This window comes from Caloenas nicobarica, chromosome 3 (genome assembly GCF_036013445.1).
Source record: "Caloenas nicobarica isolate bCalNic1 chromosome 3, bCalNic1.hap1, whole genome shotgun sequence".
Taxonomy (NCBI): domain Eukaryota; kingdom Metazoa; phylum Chordata; class Aves; order Columbiformes; family Columbidae; genus Caloenas; species Caloenas nicobarica.
Window position 1 is genome coordinate 8,029,536 of NC_088247.1, and position 18,184 is coordinate 8,047,719.

General features: G+C 42.2%; 1 protein-coding gene across 5 annotated transcripts in view; it reads left to right on the top strand.

Annotated features, from left to right (window-relative positions):
- The first annotated feature begins 1,913 nt into the window (after positions 1-1,913).
- Positions 1,914-18,184, top strand: part of ITSN2 (intersectin 2) — an 85,514-nt gene continuing 69,243 nt past the window's right edge. For all 5 annotated transcript variants that reach the window (XM_065632979.1, XM_065632981.1, XM_065632980.1 and 2 more), the window contains exons 1-2: positions 1,914-1,994; positions 16,929-16,992. In XM_065632979.1, coding sequence (XP_065489051.1) covers positions 16,965-16,992 — 28 coding nt within the window. In that variant the 5' untranslated portion in view covers positions 1,914-1,994; positions 16,929-16,964. The remainder of the gene's footprint in view (positions 1,995-16,928; positions 16,993-18,184) is intronic.

Here is an 18,184-nt window from a genome sequence, read left to right on the forward strand (position 1 = left end):
TTATCTTAATCCTCTCAACAATATGAACCTGTAGACTGTTATGTCCATACAAGCACTTATCTTCAATCCAAAGCAGGCTGTAGGTGTTACCTACTCAACAAAGTCAAATTTAGAACTATAATATGTACTAAACAGATTAAAGGCTGTATTTTAAGAGACATTAGAAAGTAATTAAAATGAAAAATTGTCAGATGAGAGGCTTTTTAACTGGGCTCCGAATGAGTCTGTTCTTTACCCAGGGCTGCTCTGTTATCAGAATTATTTGGAATTTCATTGCTCATAAAGTCTGCAGGTCACTTCAAAACAGCCAAACCCACCTGGGCTGGTGGCTACTGAGTGATTTAAATCCCAAAGTCAGCAAGTGCCCCTTGAATAACATGTGTTTTAATCCACCTACATGGCAAATATCTATGCATCAAAGCTGAGGCTGCTGGCCGTGCATAGGAACAAATATACAAAGCATGCTTTTGGGCTGGGAGTGAAGAAGGAAAATACTGTATCTTCAAAAGCTTTAAATCAGATGAGGGCTGAGGAGATCATGAGGGATAAATATATGAATGTGAGCTGCCAATGCAATGTGGCAGCTGTAACAGCCAATGCAAACATTAGGTGTCTAAGCAAAAATACTGAGGGTAGTATGTGCCAGTATGTGGCTGTGACCATTGCATGGCACAATAACATGACTATTGTGGAATCACGATGAATGACAAAAGGTGTAACAAACTGGAAAGGCTCATTAAGAACCCAGAAGAATGAGTCACTGGAAAAATCTGCTCTGTACAAAGGTGATATGTAATTATCTACATGGCAAAAACATAGCAGAAAGGTGCTGTAATCTTCCGTACACAGCGAGATCCACTCGCTGAAGGACAATGTTTAATGTTCAAAAATGATGGCATTTTTCATGCATTTGCTTTCTAATAGGATTCTTTAATTTTTTTTGAAAGATACATATTGCAGTACGCTGAGCAGTGCCTGGCACCAGCTGAATTTAGCTCCTGGTGCCAGCCTGCTCCTCCCAGCCCAGCGAGACACGCTTCCCATTGAGGAGCACCCAAGGGTGCTGCTGTCCCTCTCCCCGGGGTGCACAGCGTGGAAAATGTAGCTTAATCTGGAAGTCCTTCTCCAGCAGAATGATCCAACCAGAGGCACCAGCTTTCCAGCTTCCACAAGAAACTAACAGTTGAGGTAAGTCTGAGACTGGAGTTTATTACCTTTTTAAAAATACATACACAGCTAGAAAACTATAAATAAAAAAAGTAATTTATGGGGCAGATGGGAAGACAGTGGTTGGAATCAATAGTGAGAAAAATTTCAGTAAGGATGTGGGTAAACTTTCTGTTAGTTAAGGTCTGTAATCGGTAGCTCATGACTTTGCAGGAATCATCCTTTGGGGACACGTTACAACAGAACAAGGGGCGATGGTTTTAAACTAGAAGAGGGGAGATTCAGGTTAGACGTGAGGAAGAAAGTTTTGACGCTGAGGGCGGTGAAACACCGGCCCAGGTTGCCCAGAGAGGTGGTGGATGCCCCATCCCTGGAGACATCCCAGGCCAGGCTGGACGGGGCTCTGAGCAACCTGAGCTGGTGAAGACATCTGGACAGCTCTGTCTTTCCCATCCCCGGATCCCGGCAGAACTACTCGGTTCGTTTGGGCCAAACCGGGAGGCAGCACCTCAGGGAAAGCCGACCCCGCATTCAGGCTCCTCGCCCCCCCCAGTGCTGACACCCCCCTCGCCGGGGCTGCCCGCCCGCCTCTCGGGCCGCGGCCGAGCCCCGCCGAGGGCACTCCCACCCCTCACACACGACCGCCGGGCGCGGGGCCGGCGCCCAGCGACGCCCGCAGCCCGTGCCCGCCGGCCCCGGCTCCCTCCCCTTTTCCTTCCCGGGCGGCCCCCGCCTCCGCCGCCATGTTGTGGGGCTGACGCCGCCGCCGCGGGAGGCGGAGGAGTCGGCGGCAGCCGCAGCCGCCCGGGCGGAGCGGAGCGCAACAGGTACAAGCGGCCGGGCGGCTCCTCCGCGCCCCGGCGGCCTCGTCCCCGGGGAGCGGCCGGGGGAAGGGGGTGCGGGGAGGGCGAGCTCCGGCGGCGCGGAGCTGTCAGCGCGGCCGCCCCGCGGGGCCTGGCGGCGGGCCCGGGGCGGCGGGGCGCGGGCGGCCGTGCGGGGCAGCAACGCTCCAGGTTTCTGTTGCAGCCGAGCGCGTTTATTTATATTTGTTACCCTCTGAGAGCGGTGAGGCGTTTGTTGTTGCTGAGTGTTTCGTTTTTGTTTGTGGTTTTTTTTTTTTTTTAATTTCTTTTCCTCAAGAATATAATCTCGCGCAGTCTCGCCCTGCCCGGCTCCCCGGGTGGGCCCAGAGCCCCGCGGGCGGCGGGGCCGGGCGCTGTCGGGCAGCCGGGCCGGGCGCTGTCGGGCAGCCGGGCCGGGCAGCGGTTCCCCCCCGCTCCCCGCCGCGGTCCCGGCCCCGGCGTTGGTTTCTATGGGAACTGCTGCTCCCGGGAGACGGCACCGGCAAGTTCGGCCTGCGAGCCCCGCGGCGGCCCGGGCAGAGCCGCCGGTAGCTCCTGCCTCTCGCCTTTCCTTATTGCTGCTTTGCAAGGGGGAGAAGCACCGGTGTCAGTGCCCCAGCAGCTCGCTGGCTCCCCAAGGGAGCGAGGTGAGGTAACTGGGATGTGTTAAGAGACGCCGGGTTGTGATGATTGATGGTGGTTTCGTTTCATGTAGTTACCGTGAGAGCCTGGAGTTCGGAGAGGTCGAACGGGTTTCCGCAGTTAAAAGTTTGTGAGCTGTTTTGTCTGTAAATAGACTGGCTTTCTTTGGTCTCGACTTCACGCGTGAAGTAATTCAGAAAATAAAATGAGGCTGAAATCCTTGGTTTGGTTCCCTAAACATTAAGATGCTATTTTGCATGTACTAAAGTGATTTTCATAGCAGTTGACGCTTTGACATCTGTCACATAGCAGAAGTTGAAAGCAGACTGTGCTTTAGATAGTACCTGTGATCTTTAAATTAAGCTCATAGCAGTTATTTTAAACATCGGTTGGAAATTCCCCGTCTAAAACACTGGAACGAGAAGTTACAAGCTGCTGCTCTCTCGTTCAGGCTGCCCTGCCATATGCATCCCTCTTTTAGGATCATGATGTTTTTTAAACTTGTTTTTGTTCATGCTTGCCTGTGGTGGCAGCAGCTCCCACGCTTGTGTGTACACAGGAAAAGATACAAAGCTTGTGAACTGTGCGGCTTGGGGTGGTGTGGTTAACATCAGTGGCACACAAAATGCAGCTCGCTTTCAAGAATTTTAAATTGCTCATCTGAAATTCAGTTGTGATTCAAATACTGTAGCTATAACAAACATCTATATCCACTGATGCGATGGTGATTTTTAGAAATAATGAGTATTAGGAATTAATTGGATAAATAGCTAGTTGGATTTCATTCTTCCACTACACTTAGTTAATTTCTGTTTCCATGTTTCCGCCCTACCTTCCCCATTTGATTTGTCTGCATTTTTTCATTCTGGCTAAGCTAGGAGGGCGATTCACTCCACTGCACCTCGGATTGTTTAGTGAAACCTTAGTTCAGACCCTAAGCTCCGCCTGATGTTAAGAGAACCACACGCATTCCTGCAAACATGGATTTAGGCTGCTCCGCACTCTCTGTTATATATAAATTGTGGTCAGATTAGCATCTTAACTCAGGTACCTAAATTTAATGAAGGGAATATGCTTCTCCTTTTAATTACTATCCTAAGGGAATTGCATTTACTTGTTTTTTTCTCCTCTGTCTGTATAATATGTAAGGTATAAGATGTGTCCCTGACTGAGTTTTTAGCTGCTACTGTGATATAAACAAGGAGTATGTTCCTGTAGCACTGACAATAACAAAAACACTTAACCTATGGCTCACTCGTGCCAATTGCTCTATGGGGTTATCAGCCATAGGTGGTGATCTGCTCTCAGAGCTCTATGTGTTGCTTATTTTGTTCACTGTTCTCATCGTGGACAAGGTAGATCAAGGTGGGAGTGACCCATGGATGATTTTGTGCTTTATTTATTGAGATTCAGGTATTACAGTGATTGGGACCGTGGTAGTTCTTACAGTAGGATTATTTACAAGTATTTCTGTTGTGGTCTTTAGTATGGAAAAGTGAATTAATTTCATGTCGTAGCAGAGTAGTAGCTATCCAAATTGAAATAAAGCTCTGTAGGTGATGGTAATTCGTCTTTCATCTGCTCATCTGGAGCTGGTGGGGAAAATGGGGCAGCATTTGAAAAGTGAAAGGTAATGTAGGTGTTTTCCTTGGGGTGTTATCAGAAAGCTTCACACCCCTTGAAAACAGGTGTCTGTCAGGAAAAGACCTGGTGATTAGTTCCTGAAGAGCAATGTAGTCCAGATCGCTTGTTCCTTTTGCGGATTGAGACAAAGGTCTCTGGTCTGGGAGATAACCTGTTAATTAACAGTTAACAAGTGAAGTCTCTGCTCTTACCTCAAAGAGTTTAGTTTGACCAGCATGTAAAATCTGTGAAAACAGCATTTTATGAGATTTTTCTTTTCAAGTCCGGAGCTGTTCGCTTTGCCTTTTAAAAATTGGTTCAAAAGCTGGACATCTTTACATTTAAATTTCATTCTGGCCTGTTTTCACTTGAAAGGAAATATCTCCAATGTCTCAGTTTTTAAAATAGCTTTTAACTGTTTCCATTTTCTTTTATTTACCTAAAATGCAGTCATAGAATAATATAATTTTAAAGGGACTTCTGGAGATTATCTGGTCCAACCCTCACTAAAAGCATGGCCAACTTCCATCAGGTTGCTCAGAGCCTGGTTGTGTTTGGACTCACTCCAAGGGTGGAGATCCCATAAACTCACTGGGAGGCCTTCTCCAGTTTGGTATCCAAACTTGCTCAGAGTGCATCCCACCCCCTTGCCCAGATTGTCAGTGAAAAAGGTTCGTGAGGGGTCTGGAGCACAAGTCTGGCGAGGAGCGGCTGAGGGAACTGGGGCTGTTCAGCCTGGAGAAAAGGAGGCTGAGGGGAGACCTGATCGCTGTCTGCAACTGCCTGAAAGGAGGTTGTAGCATGGAGGGGGTTGGTCTCTTCTCCCAAGTAACAAGTGACAGGACAAGATGAAATGGCCTCAAGTTGCACCAGGGATAGTTTGCATATTAGGAAACTTCACAGAAAGGGTTGCCAGGCATTGGAACAGGCTGCCCAGGGCAGTGGTGGAGTCACCATCCCTGGAGGGGTTTAAAAGATATATAGGCAGGGTTCTTAGGGACATGGTTTAGTGCTAGATTTAGGTTATGGTTGGACTCGATGATCTAGAGGGTCTCTTCCAACCAAAATGATTCTTTGATTCTATGACATTAAACAGTATTGGCCATGGCATCAACCCCTGGGAAACATCATTAGTTCTAACTAGATGGATTTCGCGCTACTGATCACAGCCCTTTGAGTCCAGTGGTCAAGCTGGTTTTCCAACTAGTTTACAGTCGACCTGTTCAAACTATATTGCACTGGTTTGGCTCTGACGGGACAGTGGGAGACCTTGCTGAAAGCCTTCATAAAGTCAAAACAAGCTGCTCTGCCCTCGTCCACAGAGCCAGTCATCTCAACACAAACAGCTGTGAGGTGTATCAAGCCTGGTTTGTCCTGGATAGGTGCATGCTGGCAATTTTCCATCACCTTCTTGTTCTGTAGGTGGCTCCCAGAAGGATTTGCTCCATAAACTTCCCAGGGACTGAAGTCAGACTTAGCAGCCTTTTGTATCATTGAACTGTCCCTCTTGCCCTTCCAGAAGGTGGATGTGATATTTGCCTTTTTTCCTGTCATCAGGAGCCTTGACCAAGATCTTCTAAGAATCATAGAGCTTAGTCTTATAAGGACATCAGCTGGTGTTCCTGGCAGCACTGGTGCTGTGGTTTGTTCCACAAATATGTATGCAAGTGCTATACTTTTCGTTTTCAAGTTACTTTATTTTGACTTCTGAAAGCTGCTTTCAGTTCAGTGTGATGCCACATCTCTTGGCAAGGTATATTACATGATGGATCCTGCCATGTTTTTAAGTTTTTGGGGGAAGCTTGATGTAAAAATAGTCCTTTTGTGCAAACTGTGAGAGCAGTAGGTTGCTGACTTGGTGAAGTTGTAGCGTTGCTTTTAGATTGGAGGGCTCATTTCACATGGCTGAATGATGCAGGAAAACCAGTGACCTTTTTTTATCTTTCTCGTCTTAGGTGATGATTGGTGATTAAAAAGATAACAAAGATAATGTAGGGCTAATTATAGAGAATTCTCTTTTTTTGTGACTGACTGACCTATTTCAAGCACTATCACTTGTCAGTAAAACACTTAGTGCGAAGTGTACTTTGAGGTTCAGAGGTTGACCTTGGGTATGGGGTGAAATGGGGTAGTTACTGTTTTCTTTTTAGCTTTAAAAACATATTGTCACCCTTTAAATTCACCTTTTAAATTTGCATTTTCCATTTGTACCCTGGTAGGTGTTAAATGATGCAACAGACTATTTTGGGGGGGAGCCCTCTTGTTAGAGTGCCTGTCCAGATTTTTGGAAGTGCTAAGCAGCTGTTTCAAATTACCCTGAAATTTTGAAATCCTTAGTTGCAAATACTGCAGGTGCCTGAATTGCCCCTGGAAGCCTGGTTTTGAGTCCTGATCAGTATGGAACTGGGAAGTCGAAATTCCTTCCAGTGACAGACCAATGTAAGCTGAAATTTTAAGCCAGGTGTGAGCAGTGCCACTGGTGAAAACTTTTTTTCTGCGGCACTGTCTGTCTGAATCTAGTCAGATGTAAGCTTGTGTTGGAGTTTTTCTCATGGTCAGTGTGTTTAGAATATCTTTCAGCCCTGTGGATTCCCTGGTGTTTTATGTTGGTACTGAACCGTACAGTATTAATGAGGGCACTAAATTAGGTAGTGTCTTCTCTGGTTGCCTGTTTTCGTAAATCTTGCAGACAGTTAAGATCTTTGTAGAGTCCATCCTTCTCTTAAGTTTGGTTCATGTTGGATGATGGGATTCATTAAAGTACATATTAACTACTCGTGTCTCATACCTAAGAAAGCCAAGCTCAGCATTCAAGCATGCTGGTTACTAGCACGTTTTTCCTTTCATTCATGAACTTGTCTATCAGGATTTTTTTTATTATTCTCAGGCTTATTTAAGGATAAGTCTTTCTCTAGAAAATAATATAGGTGCTTTATTTCATGAGGTGGCTTTGATTCATCTTACATCCACGGATACTTTGTTTTATTGCCTATCGTGAGATTATACAGAGACTGTAGTAACTTGTTTTTCTGGTACTGTTGTGCCATTAGCACCAGATGTTCAAAAGGTCACATAAAAATCATAAAGTAAAAGTGGAGCTGTTGAAATTTCATTTTTCTTCAAATTTAAAATGTTTAAGGCTTTGTGAGTATAGGAATGCAGCCTGGCCAGGTTGGTTACTTGGATCCTAGAGTTAAAATAATGGATTGAACATTAATATATAGATGAGCACAGTGTTGTGTAATTCTTATTTTCAGAACACCACATGAAATTCAAATGATGTAACACAATGACAGTAGCAGCACAACACATTAGAATTACCTTATAGAGGATAATTACCTGAGAACTATTTTTAAACATTTTTGCTGTTACAGATTGTTGAAAAAACACAGTTGATTCAGATTAAGTCACAGCTTTGGAACAGAAATTCAGAGAGCAGCCAGTTTGACTTCAGATGTTTTGATACAGGGTGTTGTGGCTTCAGAAGTAGCAGATAATTCTGAGCTGGCTCTTCTAGTGAAAATTTTCAAGACTGATGCAAGTGGAGCTTGTGAAATGCTGTGGCATCAGCCGTGACTGATATCTGCAGTTAGTGATTCAACAGCACACACATGAGGTAAGGGAAGAGCAGGAAATGGGAGTTACTCTTCTTTGTTTCCAAAAATATTACAATTGGAATGCAAGAAATGACCTATTATGGCTATACTGATAAATGCATCAAAAATCAGAGCTGATTTAAGCAATACATTTATCTTTCAAAGGTCAAGAATTTTACTAATCAAATCTAAAGCTCTCTTGCTTTTTCTACTACACTCTTAATATAGTCATGATACACTATATACCATTTATAATACATAATACAAATAGTGGAGGTGTTTAAAAGAGGTGTAGGTGAGGTTCTTAGGGACATGGTTTAGTGTTAGTGTTAGGTTAATGGTTGGACTCAATCTTGAGGGTCTCTTCCAACCTAAATGATTCTATGGTTACATGATTCATAATATTATAGAGTTTCTCAAGGTAGGACAAGTGTCTTTGTAACCAAGATACACTTTTGGTCATTGGGACTTTACATGATGTTGAGATGAGTGTCTAACCTACGTGATAATTGATTCCCTAAGTTTGTGAAATTCATTTGTAATGGTCAAAACATTATTGCTGTATTCTGTAGAGATCACTGTTAAAGGTTAAGAGACCAGATTTGAACTGGATGCTTTGAAGGACTGTTCCTGGTGATACAGCGTGGATGGGACTTGTGGCTGAGAGTGAGGTTCCTTGGACCTCTGTTATACTCTTCCATCTTGCTTTGGGGAATGCATTTTTACCCATCCATTGCCCATCTGAAATAATGCTACCTAGTTAATTTCTCTTGTTTTGACTGCCTTAGACTGATTTTTGGGTTTTCTCCTGTGCGGTTTCCCTTGGTTTTGTTTCACTGAAGATAACTACATTTCTTTGCTTTAAAGGCCTCTTGTGACCTGTCTCCTCTCTACTTGTCATCTTGTTCAATTTTGAGAAGTTGAGCCTGCGATGCTTTTGTACACCTGCCCAGCTTGAACATAAATCCAAGCCTCACTGAGTGTTTTACCTTCCATTAGCTTTACGAATAGTGATTGTTTTCTGAGCATAGAAAACGGGTTGCATATTCTGTATCCTTTGTTTTATGCTTAGCTATAGCAGTTCATTAGATGTTCTGTATGTTTTGCACTGTTATTTGGGACTGAAAGCTGAGCAACAAGCAGCAGCTCTTGTATCATAAGAAAATAATGTAAGAATTATTCTGGGTTTTTTTGCTCTGTCAGGAGGCAGATTTTGCTTGTGCTTTTGATGGAAGGACAGGAAGGCGGCTCAAAAATTTCCTCTAAGATGGCAAGATTTTAGATGGATAAGCTCTTAAGTAATATGCTCTGAATGTTTCCAGTCATGGTTGAAGTAAGAAAACAATGAAAATACGAGAAAACTCATCAAAGATTTGTGTTTTGCCTCAGTCCACGTTTTGCGATGTAAATTAGGAGTAACCATGTCGAAGTGGAGAACTGCAGGTTCAAAGGTGTGTGGACCTCACTGAACAGCATCTTAGGGCTCTCTTACAATACTTGCAAATAATTTGATGTGAGAATTGGTGCATCGCAAAACAGGATCTAGAAAAACAGCATATGGACTGGGGAGTCCTGTAAATTGGAAAGTAGGAAGCAAAAAAGGCAAGATTGTATTTTAAATTACCAGCCATTCAGGAGCAAGTGTATCTCGCTCAGCTCTCTGGAAAGGTTGTGTTATACAGCCTGGAGTTCCTTCTCAAAGGCAGAAGCTCAGAGCCTTTAAAAAAAATTCTTATAAACAATCTACCCTCTGCTTTTTTCTTTTTTTCCTTTTCAAGCAAAGCAAGCAGAGATGGCAATTTCTGTCTGTGCCTGGGATCAGGTTAGCAAATGTATTTTTCCAGGGTGTGACAGAACTGAGTTCAATTCCTGAGGAAGTTCATGTATGTGTCTCCTGGGAGAATGGCCAGGAGTTTAAATAGTGAGCTTCTTATTCCCTCCTTCAGAATTTCTTCTCAGCAAAGAAGAAACAAAGCTGGAGGGGTATGGACGGAGAGGGACCTGCAGCTCTGGCTTAATGGTCAAGAGCTTCGTGTAGAAGGTTGAAGTCCTGAGTTGATGTTTATTCCAAACACTGTGCATGGGTTGCCTTAAACGACTGTGCAATAAAATTGAGGAAAGTCTTCTCTTAGGAGGGAGGAAAGATCTATTTCAGTCTCCAGAGACAGGTGAGAGAGTTGAACTGAGTCTTGATATTTCGAATGGGTGTGTTTAGAGCTGTGCAGTTGGGTAAGAAAGGGAGTAGACCCATCAATACTGACCACACAATTAGGTTTTTTAAACAGAAACAGAAATTCTTGTATTTTGTATGGTATCCATTTTGCACGGTCCGTATATTCAGAAAGCCTTTTAGTCAGGCAAGGTGGGCAGAAAGATATTTGTCAGAAAAAAATATTTTTTGCATTCTGTCTCAGTCACTGTTTGGAAGCAAGTTGCTCTATAACAGTGAGCAAGGAAGGGACTTTGTACTATAGGGTTAAGGAGTAAAGTATTTAATGTTGCGGTTTGGGGGTTTTTTTTCCCCTTGAAATGTCAAAATATTAACCAAGGCTTGCAGTGTTCTTATCCACGGTGACAGAGCAGGAAGAGCTGGCGATCTGCTCACTACTGGGGATCGACTTCTTCATTTTGTTCCTGGTGTCGTTCATTTATTATCAGAGTGGGTGGACCTTGTGAAGTTTGCCACAGTACATTTTGAAAAGGCCGTGTCGCTGCGTATAGCTCCACTGTATGAAGGAGATAAATTCTTGTCCTGACAAAATGTTGCTTTGTTTTTCTTTTATTTTTTTTTAATCAGTAGACTTTTCTACCAGTATGTCCTGAACAAGGATAAGTTCTAGTCTGTGCTGGTTTATTATGCCTTACTAATGCTTATTATTCTCTGATTTTCAGGAGGATAATCCAAAATAAGCACAAAATAACTACACAGGCTATTACACTGTAACTATTTGCTTTGCAAATACTAATGAGTACTTGTGTTGTCCAGATCTACAGGTGTTACAGTTGACTAGTACTGCAATCTCTGTCCTTGCTAATTGTTTCTTAAAGCAAAAATCTGCAATATAATGTATTTCTGTCCTTGAGAAGGGCAGAAGAGTCGTATTGTGTCCACACATGCTGCTTCTACAGTATTCGCTTTGTTCGAGTTAAAACTGGTGGGACAGAGCCCGATGCACCAGACCTTCATTCCTGCTAAAACTATGTGGCTGTGGTTTTTCTGAGAAATATTTTGAAAAAAAAAAAAAAAATCAAGTATAAATATTAACAAAGACTGTGGTAGGCTGTTCTTAATAAGATGGCAGTGTGCCTGTGATGGAGAAGAAGCTTGGTTTGGTTTTTTTTCTCCCCTTTCTCTTGCAGTCTGCCCAGCTCTAATGTTTTCTAATGCCTTCAGCATAAGGTCCCCCCTGCTTCTTGCAGTCTCCTCATTTCTTTTCTCAACTTTTATCAACTATAACTAACACTGAGAGGAGCAGAAGTTGCAGTTTGGCAGGTCGGTTTGTGCAAACAATTAGTGCTTTAAACTTTGGGACTAGTCAGATGGTTTGTTTACGAGAACTTGCCGTTCTGCTATTTAAACGTAACATCTAAGTTTTCCTGTTTTCACCCTAAATGGCAGCAGGGCCTAATGTCATCTACAGCGTTCACAGGGATGTTTGATCCTGTTTTGTTACACTGTGGATTTAATGCTGTGGTTGCCACAGTTTCTTATGGCTGATAACTGAATTCACCAAGCACCTCTCGTAAGACATTTTGCAGAAACAAATCATTTTCTGTGAGGTGTTCCGGTTGTGATGCCCATTTTTAAATCTATATCATCTGGGATGATAGTATTTTCTTGAGTATTTTTATTCAGTAAACACTTTTATATGGCATTGGATTTCTCTGTAGTATTGTGTAATAAGGTTCTTTGGAAATTTACAGCTTTCAGGTCAATTAATGATGAAAAGTTATCAGAGTTGTTATAAAAAGAAAAATAAGTTTGGCCTAAAGTGAGAATATTTTCCTGAGGTTCCCTTGGTAAATAAATGTTGCACATCTGTGTCCTGAAGGTGCAAGGTGCTTTTACAGTTGGTGGTTAGAGAACTTCATTTGGAATTTGTGAAAATAAGCTGCTTTTAACTTTGGTATATGCATAATATCCAAACCTTTGGGACATGGTGTAGAAACGTAGAGGACAGAATACGTGTTGAGGGCAAGCTCCATTCTTTGGGGAGGATTGTTTCCACAGACCTTTGAAAAATGTGTGTAGAGTTACAGCTTACTGGGCTGTTTCCTCCTTGCTTAAAAAATTGAATGAGGGGAAATTATGTTGCAGTGATACTTTTATTTTTATTTGTCACCAGAAAAGCATGTGTGCTTGGTGTAACCCTGGTGTCCAAGTGAAACGATCTGTGCAAAGGGATGGAATGGGATCTCAGTGCTGGTGCAGTCTGAAATCCTGTTTAAAAAAAAAAAAAAAAAAAAAAATATATATATATATATATATGATTCCTGGTTGCTTCTGTAAGATCACGCTTTTCAGTATTATTTGTGGGGTTTAATGTAGGAGGTTTTTGGTGCTCTTCAGGTCTAATATTTTAAAATATTATAAGATCTACCTATAGACGTAAGAGTGAGATGACAGAGCTAAATCCTGATTTCATCACATCACATTGGTGTAATGTACTCTTGGTACAGATCTGTTGGGCAGTTCTCTCTTGGTTTTGGACCTAAGGTTGGTGCACCTACATGGCAATGCCTGGTGCAGACATCAGATGGGGTCAGCCCAGGCTTGGGAAACTTGGGGAATTTTCAGATATGCTGAAAGAAACTGTGTCAGTACTTTGGGCTCAGCTGGTCATTGTTTTTGAGAGTGCTGCACTGGAACAGAGTATCAAACAGGGTGGTATTAGAAACATCTGATCTTGGACTCTCTTCTTTGGTGAGGACAGATAGTGGTATGGATGATAACTCGGGTGTGCTGTATTCAGTGTCTGGTTTCTAATTCTGCTTGGTTTGAGCTATGAAACTTCTGTTATCACAGAAGCACAGAAGGTTTGGGCTGGAAGGGACTTTTAAAGCTTATCTAGTCCAACCCCCCTGCAATGAGCAGGGACATCTTTCACTACACCAGGTTGCTCAAAGCCCTGTCCAGCCCAGCCTTGAACACTTCCAGTGATGGGGCATCCACAGCTTCTCTGAGCAACCTGCTACGGTGTCTCAAGACCCTACTCATGAACAGTTTTCTCCTCATGTCCAATCTAAATCTACCTTCTTTCAGTTTAAAACTGTTGCCACTTGTTGAGTCACTACACGCCCTCATAAAAAGTCTCCATATTTCTTATAAGTCCCCTGGTCTCTTTTCCCAAGTAACAAGTGATAGGACAAGAGGAAATGGCCTCAAGTTGCACCAGGGAAGGTTTAGATTGGATATTAGGAAAAAATTCTTCCTGGAAAGGGTTGTCAGGCATTGGAACAGGCTGCCCAGGGCAGTGGTGGAGTCACCATCCCTGGAGGGGTTTAAAAGGCTTTTAGACAAGGTTCTTAGGGACATGGTTTAGTGCTAGAGTAGGTTATGATTCGACTCGATCCTGAGGGTCTTTTCCAACTGAAATTATTCTATTCTGTTCTGTTCTGTTGCTATAAGGTCTCCCCAGAGCCTTCTCCAGGCTAAACAACTCCAACTCAGTCTGTCTTCATAGCAGAGATGTTCCAGCACTCTGATCATCTTCGTGGCCTCCTCTGGTCTCGCTCTAGCAGGTCTATCTCCTTTTCATGCTGGGGACCCCAAACCTGGATGGAGTACTGCAGGGGAGGGTCTCACAAGTGCAGAATAGAGAGGGAGAATCACCTCGACCTGCTGGCCACGCTCCTTTTGGTGCAGCCTGGGACAGAGATCACTTGTCCTACAGATGAGTGGATGTGCTCCATAGATGGAGAGCTTTCATAAATAGGAAAGTCCCTTGCCACACTAACATGAAGGCTTCGACCTCAACATTTTTCAGTTGAAATTGATTTTAAAATATGGTATAGTTGAGACTCTAGGGACATCAAAATGAGCAAGAGGGAGTTGACACATTTTGTGTGCGTGAAATTGCTGGGGTTACTTGTCCTACTCGTGTGGTCAATGGTTGGGAATTCAGAAAGCCTGGTCTACATGAGCCATTTCAGCAAACCAAAGAAGACAAAGTCTGACTTTCTTTATAGCTGTAAGTTCTATAAAGTATTTTAAAAATACATCTTAAGATGTAAGACACACCCAAGTGTGTCCAAAGGAGGGCAACAAAGATGGTGAAAGAATGAGAGGGCAGGACTTGCGAGGAGCAGCTGAGGATACTATAGGATGCTACATTTGTTCAGTTTAGAGAAGAGACTGAGGGATGACCTTGTTGCTCTCTACGGCTTTTTCATGATGGCGTACAGTGGGGGAAGTGCTGGTGTCCTCTCTCTGGGGACAGAACACGAGGGAATGGCTTAAAGCTACGTCAGAGGAAATTAAGATTCAGAATCACAGAATGGTTGTGGTTGGAAGGGACCTCTGGAGATGATCCAGTCCAACCCACCTGCTAAAGCAGGTTCACCAGAGCAGATCACACAGGAATGTGTCCAGGTGGGTTTGAATGTCTCCAGAGAAGGAGACTCCACAACCTCTCTGGGCAGCCTGTTCCAGGGCTCTGGCACCTCAAAGGAAAGAAGTTTCTCCTCATATACTAGGAAAAAGTTCTCCACTGAGAGGGTTGTCATGCACTGGAACAAGCTCCCCAGGGAAGTGGTCATGGCCCCAAGCCAGTTGATGTTCATGAAGTGTTTGGGCAATGCTCTTAGATACATGGTTTAACTTTTAGGTTGTCTTGGGTGGAGTCTGATGTGGGACTCCATCCTTCTGGATTCCTCCCAACTTGGGAAATTTTGTGGTTCTGTGAATCTGTTGCATTTACACATTTAAAAACCTTAAAAGCAATCTGAAAATAAGAGAATAAAATATGTTGGAGGAAAGATCAGATGTGTAGCCTGTATCCAATAAGACTGTAAATCTACAACAAGTCACATGCAGGTGGAAATCTCTGTCACCGCAGGGCTCTCTTGAGCTTGGCTCTGTTCATTCTGGGGATGTTCTCCAGCATCTCACTTCTGTGTCATGGTTTCGGGTTCTCTTTCAGCCCTCCTTGACAGAATTTTGCAGAGAAACATGCTCTAGAAATGTTTAACAACATAAGAAGCATTTTTCAGGAAGGCTATATATAGATTTCAAGTGTCTCTTGGTAGGTTGCTGGTAAGGCCTAGGAAGGGATGCTGGAAGCAACCTAAAAATACTCCAATTTGTTTTAGAATTCATGTCTTGGAATAGATCCATGCTTTCTTTTTTCAGCTCTCTGCAGCTGATACATAATATCACCCTGAGAAATCATTTGGACTTGCCAGTCATTCCATTTACTGTTATATATATATGCATATGTCTGTGTATACACAAATGTATGTATAATGTATATAAAAAACCCTGGAATGTCAAGTGTCTTAATGACACTGGTCTGTAATGTGTCAGATTTAAGAAGAGAAAAAAAAAATAAACAACTGTTAATTCTTCACTGGACAGTTATGTAAGTGACATAGAGCAAAGTAACTTCAAATAAAATACTGTTCTTCATTCATTTGTGGGGGGACCAGGTGCGCATGTGGCTGTGAGGTTTACAGATGACCCAGTGATGTTATTATAGGATATATTAATAATATACAGACATATAAATAGCTAAACAAATATAATAATAATGAGGTAAAATATATAGACAGAGGTTTGTTAACAGCAGATCCCAGATATTTCAATTTTTATTGCAGAAATACAAAAATATAAAAAATACTCTGCTGACCACACGTGAAACCAGAGTGCTTTCCAGTTGTGTGATTTTTGTCATGAATGAGATGTTCAGGAGTTTCCTTGCAGGGGGAGGGATTGTGGGGGATGTGATATTTCTGCACTTAATATTAAAATCTGTGGCTATGTTGAGAGGTGAAGGGGGTTTTTGGTGGGGGGAGAAGGTTTGGTATCTGAAGAGGGAGTGACAAAGGGATCTGAAATGTGATTTTTAAAAAATTAATTAAAATAAAAATTTCATTTTTGTAGCTTCATCCTGAATAATAGTTTCACCATATAGAGTGCAGGATAATGATGTATAAATTTCAGTATTTGACTAAAATTATCTCATCCAAAGCAAAAGCTTGCTGCGTTGTCTTTGGTCTACATTTGTAAAGTGGTGCTTATGCTTATCCCTCAGATAAGTATTAGTGAATATTTTGAAGTTATGAGTAATTAATAAAATTAATTCAAGTACTCTTGAAAGGCTACATGCGAGAAAAATGAACTAAGTCTTACTACTCTGATATTAGTTATGATAGTAAATTGTATTGAGACACCTTTAAATGCTGGTTTTGAGTCTATATGCAGTAGCTTAAGAGAAGGAATGACTTTATCGTCTTGGTTATGGAAAACCAACTGACTACAGATTTTTATTAGTGATTTTTTTTCTGAATATATAGTGTAAGCGTGTTTGTAAATAGTGTGTGGAGTAGTGGAATGGATGAATTTGCATAATAATTGTTCTTCCACTTTTCTCAGCAGAAGCATTGAGTTAAGGAGCTGTGCACTGAAATTTTTTTTGTTGTTTTTTAATATGATACATGTAAATATTTACCAGGGAGAGCTGGAACAGATCTGCTAGAACCCCGAGTCCGTCCTGCCAGGAGAGGGCTGTTCTCCAGCCATATGTTCTGACATGTTGGCAACCGTTTCTGTACATTATGCAGCAGTTGCTAAACAGTTGGTACTGTTTTCCTTTAAGAATGTGCCACTAGGTCCAGGACTGCACCACATACCCTATTAAAAAAAAAAAAAGAAAAAAAAATTCCCCCACCCCCTCCCAAATGGAAATTCAGCTTGTTCAGCAGCAGCCCGAAGCCCGGCATTGTTTGCCATCGGAAGTGTGAGCTGAAGGGGACAGACGTTCCCCCCGCTCGGCGGGAGCGCAGAGCCGCGTTTTTGCCCTTGTTGCATTATTAATGGCGCGATGTTTTTATGTTGCAGATGGCTAAGAGCTAGCAAGGCATATCCCGGACCGTGATGGCTCAGTTTCCCACAGCCATGAATGGTGAGTAGCTTGGCTCGGCTTGTTTAAGTAGGGGTGGGAGCAGTGAGAGCATTTGTCTTTCTTTTTTATTTTTTAATTTTTTTTGTTTTTTAATGCTGATTTCAGTACCTGCCGCAGCATTATGGTCAGTTTGCTGCAGATTGCTTCTCATAGCCTGACTTTCACTCTTAAGACCAGGAGAAATTCAGTAGAAGCATTACTGCAGTGTAATTTAGAGTACAGATATGCCTGGATCATATAGTAATCTCAGATCATTTAAAGGGCTGAGGAATGTGTGACTTACAGTGCGAATCCTGTCTGACTTCAAGTGGGGAATATGCTAAGTAATAGTTGATTAAACTTGCATACCTTTGCTGTTAATGTAATTCAGCACAAAATGTGTTTCATTATAATATGTTATGCTATTTATTTTAAACCAAAATATTTAAATGTGTTAAGCAATTTGCTGCGTTGATTAAAATACTCAGTCTTTCTCAAAAAATGTTGAAAATTTTCCTCTTGATTCTGTGCCCCATCTGCTGTAGCAACTTTTGGGTTTGTTTCATGGTGATTTGCTTTCAAAGACATATGAGAGTTGAAACCTTAAAATTGTTTGTGCATATATGTATGTGTTGGAGCTCCTTATTTCTAGAGCAGGCTTATTTGTGAGGACACAATTTGCAAATATCTGCTGAGAAATTTGATGTTTACATGTTGTTGTTTACAGAGCTGACCAAAATGAAAAAACATGTTTAGGAACAATGCTTTGCACTCAGATATTCCAGATAGGGAGTATTTCTCCTGATAAAAATAGGGAAATAGATCATAGAATGTCCTCAGTTGGAAGGGACCCACAAGGATCATTGAGTCCAAGATATAAGAACAAGTATTTCTGATCTCATGTAACTGTGAAGGTTACTGCAGGACTGGGAGACCTTTATTTAATTTAGTCAGAAAATTGTCACTGCTGAGAGGAATTTGGTGATTAAGGGAAGTGGGGTTTTGCAGAACAAAAACATTCAGATTTCAAATTAAACCCTTTGTTTTGCACATCTCTTTCACGTGTGCATAAAACGTTTTGTGAAAAAATAATCAGTATTATCAACACCTTTTTTTATACTGTCAGCTGCAGTTTGTTCCAGACTTTGTTTCACAGACTTAACAATAAAAGAGAAGTAAAAAGAGTCAATATCTTTTCTATAACAGGGAAAAC